The following is a 5,276-nucleotide window of genomic DNA, read 5'->3' on the forward strand; positions in this document are numbered from 1 at the left end:
GCACCGCCCCGAGCTCGCAGCCGCCGTTGGGAGACTGTCGGTCCCGCTGGCCGCATCTCCCCGGGGGAGCGGCGGCCCGGCGCTGCCCGCCCCCGCCCGGCCCGCGGCCCCTCGCCCCGGCCCGGCCGGGCCCTGCCTCCTCCCGCCTGCCCGGCGCCGCCGCGGCTCCCTGGGCTTGCGGCCGGCAGCCGGGCGCGTCCGAGGCCGGGCTCACGCCGCGCCGCCGACTTCAGACGCGGGATCCAAGAACGAGCTGCGACGGAGCCCGAAAGCCTCCGGCCCTCGGCCGCTCCGGTTCGGTTGCCCGCTTTTCGTTGCTTCTCGCCTTCGCCCGGCCAAGCCCCCCGCCCCCGCCGCTCGCCTCCTCCGGCGCTGCCCCGGAGCGGGCGAGGGGCGCCCGGCAGCCGCGGCCCGGGGAGCGGGGAGCGCCCGGCCCCGCCGCCGCCGCGCCCGGGGCGGGAAGGCGCCGTCGGGAAAAGGGAGAAGCGGCTTCTCCGCCGGGGCAAGCCGGGCTCCGGCTCGCAGGGCCCGGCCGGGCCCCCGCTCCGCGCCGCTCCGCGCCCCGCCGCAGGCAACAAGTGGTCACGGGCAACCGAGCCCGACCCCCCCGGCCCCATCGCGTCCGCGGGAGGGAAGGGAACCGGGGCGGAGCGGCGGGCTCCGCGTCCCCGTCCCCCGACGGAGGCAGGGGCAGCCGCTCCGCCGGCGCTGCCGCCCTCGCTCTACACGTACACACCGAAGTATTCGTGCTCTCTATACATGGCTGCATTATTTATCGTGCTCGGTTGGCTACCGTGATACCGTCTGCTGCATGAATTATTTAAAAAACATCTTGCGTTGCAAAAATAAATCCAAGACTCAAGCGGAACTTCAGTGTCCATATGTCAAAAATTTATTTATCTCAAACTGTGCATAATGGAGTAAAAACTTAACTGGAATATGTACCTGTTATAAGGATGGTATTAGTTCAAATATATACATGGACTGTCGGCAGACTGATTTCAAATAATACAGAGCCGAATCTTTAAAATACAACTACGGAAAATGAGAAAAAAAAAAAAGAACTTAAAATATCATCACAATAAATTTACAGAAATATTACAAACCATAAGAAAATATTTCAAACACAGTAATTTCAGGTTGGTATTTTTCTCTCTCTCTCTCTTTTTTTTTTTTTTTTTTTTTTTTGCTTTTCTTTGAACAGGATGAAGTCTGGAAACAAAAAAGTTATTATAAATTAACAAACGGCGTGTGAACCTGCATGGCAATTTTTGCTTTTTAACAAGAAGTAAAAAAAAAAAAAAAAAAAAAAAATTTAGTACAATCTAAACGTTTGCCCTTTTTCAGCAAACCAAGCCCATGGTTCGCCAGTACTCATCCTACCTTTTTTGCCTTTTGTACAATTTCTAAAACAATTTAAATGTCCAAATGCTGTAAAATAATTCCCTCTCCTCTCGCAGCTGCTGCACATTCAGCTGCCGCAGCCACGACGCTCCAAGTAGACTCTATTTTTAAAAAATAATTGGCAAATTCGCGCGTTTGTTTTTTTTTCCCTTCTCTCTCTGTTACCGATGGACGTTCTGATTGCCATGTTTCTTTTGATAAATACTGTACAAAAGTTGCCTGCAAATATTAAAACATTTTCCTCTTCGCTCTTTGAGTCTAGCTCTAAATATTATTGGTAAAGACTTTTGCAAACTTTCTGCAAAGTTCCTACCGTTTTCACTAGAACTTTTTAAAAGTTTTGTGTAGTTGCTGCCCCTCCGAGATCTATACAAGTTCCTCGCCGGTTTAATTTCTGCGCCGCCCGCCCCCCCCCCCGCCCGCCCCCCGCCCCGAGTTTTCTCTGTACAAAAATAGTCAAAAAAAAAAAAAAAAGTCCAGGATTTCTAATAAAAGTTTTTTTTTTTGTTGTTTGTTTTGCTTAGTTCGCCTTCCCCCCCCGCCCCCGGCCCCTTTGTCTTACATATGCGATAGAGGGAGTGTGCCATTAATGGCTGTGCCAGGAACAGGTGCGCTCTGGTAGTGTTGGGACATATGAAGTCTGCTTGGGGCAGCTGGTTCTGGTACCTCGGCACCTGGGAGATACATGCTGATCATGTCCCGCAGGTCCCCCGCTTGGCACGGAGCCCTGGAGTGAGAGGAGGAGGTGACGACGGGGGGGCTGGAGCTGGATTCCGTCTTGACCACCGAGCCCATGGAGCCCAGGGCCATGCCCGGGGTCCCTTGCTGGGAGTAAGACATGCTGTAGGTAGGCGATCCGTTCATGTACGTCTGCGAGCTGGTCATGGAGTTGTACTGCAGGGCGCTCACGTCGTAGCGGTGCATGGGCTGCATCTGCGCCGCGTTGTGCGCGTTCAAGCCCGGGTGCTGCGGGTAGCCGAGCTGCTCTTGCATCATCCCGTAGCCGCCGTTGGTCCAGCCGTTCATGTGCGCGTAACTGTCCATCCTCTGGTTCACCCCAGCTCCCAAGGTGGCCCCAACCCCTACCCCGGTCGCCATGGTGTTGGTGCCCGGCGCCAGTAAGCCCCCTGGCAACGTGTACTTATCCTTCTTCATGAGGGTCTTGGTTTTCCTCCGGGGTCGGTATTTATAATCCGGGTGCTCCTTCATGTGCAGAGCTCTGAGCCGCTTGGCTTCGTCGATGAAGGGTCTCTTCTCCGCCTCGGATAAAAGTTTCCACTCCGCCCCGAGCCGCTTGCTGATCTCGGAGTTGTGCATCTTCGGGTTCTCCTGGGCCATTTTCCGCCGCTGGCCGCGGGACCAGACCATGAAGGCGTTCATCGGGCGCTTGACCCGGTCCGGGCTGTTCTTCTGGTTGTTGGCGGCCGAGTTGGAGTTGCCCGTGCCTCCCCCCGAAGCCTGCTGGGGGGCGGGAGGCTTCAGCTCGGTTTCCATCATGTTGTACATTCAAACGACTCTTGCCTGGAACCAGCCTGGAGCAGAGAAGCGAGGAGCCGCCGCGGCGAAGTCCCGAGCCGGACTTTTTTTTTTTTTTTTCCTTTTCCTAGGGAGGGGTAGGAAAGGGGGGAGGGGGACTCCCCAAAACCACGCTTGGATCAAGATCAGGATCTTCCTCTTCGCTGATGGATTAATAATGCTAATAACTGCTATTATTACCGCCGGAGCCTCGATTTTAAAAAACTTCTTCTTCCTCCTTTTCCCCTTTTCTCTGCCTGCCGCTCGCTCTCTCTCTCTCTCTCCACCTCGGTCTTAAAGAGCCAGCAAACTACTTTACCCCCTTTTGCAAACACACGCACTCTCTCTCTCTGCCTTGACAACTCCTGATACTTTTTTGAACAAGTTAATAGACAACCATCCATGTGATGGGGGCTTGTCAGGGAATAAATGTGCTGGCCCCGGCCAATCAGCGCTCGGCGGCTCCGCCACTGAGGACAGTCTCTACCCCTGGTTTTGCATGAAACGGGGCGGGGGCTCGGAGCCGCCGGGACGGCGCGGCGGGGGGGGCGGGCCCGGAGGCGGCCCAGGCAGCCACTGGGGAGCCTTTGTGTCCCCCCTTCCAGCAACAGGTCACACACGCCTTTTGGAGGAAGTGGGTAAACAGCATTGTTGCTACGTGGGGGATTTTTTGGTTGTGTGTCTGTTGTTTTTTTTTTTTTTTAAGTTGGTGTTGGCTTGGGGCTGGGAGAAGCCGTGGGGGGAGCGGAGCGGGAACGGCTTCCCCCCGGCCCCCCCGCCTCTGCCAGCGGCCCTGGGGCCGGCGGGGCCGCCCGCCCGCGCCCGGCCCTGCCCCTGCGGCGCTCGCCCCGGCCGGGCCGGGCCCGTGAAAGCGGAGCCCCCGGCCGGGTCCCGCACCGCGCCCCGCCGCCGCCGGCGGCCGGCTTGGCCCCGCACAGCCCCGGGCCAGGCTGTGCCCTTCCCCCGGGCCCGGCTCCGCGCCGGCCCCCCCCGCACGACGCCAAGCGCTTCCCCCCGGCCCGGGCAGCGGGGCCGTCGGGCCCAAAGGCGGCTCCCCAAGCGCCCCCGCTCCGCGCCGGGCGGGGCAGGGACCCCTGCGCAGGGCCCGGGGGGCCGGGCCGGCGCTACCACCCGCCCGTTCCGCTGCCCCCGCCGTCGCTCCGCGGGCGCACAAAGCCCGGGCGAAGTTTGCTTCCACTCCCCCTCGGGGTCCTCGTCGCTAAACCGCACTTAACGACAAAGCGGGGGGGGGGGGGGGGGGGGGGGCGAGGCCGGGGGAGCCGCTCGCCGCCCCCCCCCCCCCCCCGGTGCCCCGCGCCGCTCCGCGCCTCCCCCGCCCCGCCGGGGCCGCTCCGCCTTTGGCTGCGATCGCCCCGCGGCGGTGGGGCGGGGGGGGGGCGGGGGGTGCGGGGCGGGGGGTGCGGGGAGCCCCGCGCAGGGGCCGGGGCGCGGAGCGGCGGGGGCGGGGGCCGCGCCCGGGCGGCTCAGCCGCGGCGCTGTGGCGCCCCCTGCCGGCCCCGCCGCGCCCCGGGCGGGAGGCGCCGGCGGGAGGGGGACGGGGAGCGGGCGGGGGGGAGCCGGCAAGGACACCCCGTCTGCGTGGTTATAGCGATTAATAACAACAAGAACGGCAATAAAAACCGGGCGGCGGACCCGGACGCGCCTTTTCCTGCGCGTGGATTATGCAAAGAAGCGCGGTCGGGTTGAAGGCGAGAACGTACGTACAGCCCTCGGTAAGGCGCAGGTTAAGGCGTCGAAAAAGAGGTGCGAAGGACGAGATGCGGGGCAGAAACGGGTCCCGATCGCCCGGACACTCCTGAGGGCACGGCGGCTCTCTGCTCGCTTACTGTCCTCCCTTTGGTCCGCAGCCGATAACGTCATTAAAATAAAATCTTAGGGATAATTAAGTTTTTTGTAAAAGAAGGCTGGCGGGTGGCGGTGGTGGTTGTTCACCGCACCAAACTGATGGCCGAGGGCTGGCGGTGCACAAGCCGAGCGTTATCTTTGCTCCGGCCGCAGCGGCAGGAGGTGCGCGGGGTGCAGGGCCGGGGCTCCCCGCAGGGCCGGGGCCCCGCGCAGGGCCGGGGCTCCCCGCAGGGCCGGGGCTCCCCGCAGGACCGGGGCCCCGCGCAGGGCCGGGGCTCCCCGCAGGACCGGGGCTCCCCGCAGGGCCGGGGCCCGTGGGCCGCCCCGCGCACGCTGGAGGCCTCTGGGGCCTGGCCCGTTCCTAATTGCGTTTATCAAACGAATAAAGGATGGGAAATGCCCAACAATTGCGCTATCGGGAGTATTTACAGCTCTATTTTAATTAACTGTTTTAATTACCGATGCAATAAACTATCTGGCGCATATACATC

General features: G+C 61.2%; 1 protein-coding gene across 1 annotated transcript; it reads right to left on the minus strand.

The window, feature by feature from the left end:
- Positions 1-1,962: 1,962 nt before the first annotated feature.
- Positions 1,963-2,910, minus strand: SOX2 (SRY-box transcription factor 2; the record flags this gene model as incomplete). The annotated part of the gene is made up of 1 exon (XM_082320911.1): positions 1,963-2,910. The coding sequence occupies one exon, from the start codon at positions 2,908-2,910 to the stop codon at positions 1,963-1,965; it is 948 nt and encodes a 315-aa protein (XP_082177037.1).
- Positions 2,911-5,276: the final 2,366 nt, after the last annotated feature.

This window comes from Platalea leucorodia (genome assembly GCF_965183815.1).
Source record: "Platalea leucorodia genome assembly, chromosome: 8".
In the NCBI taxonomy this organism is placed as follows: domain Eukaryota; kingdom Metazoa; phylum Chordata; class Aves; order Pelecaniformes; family Threskiornithidae; genus Platalea; species Platalea leucorodia.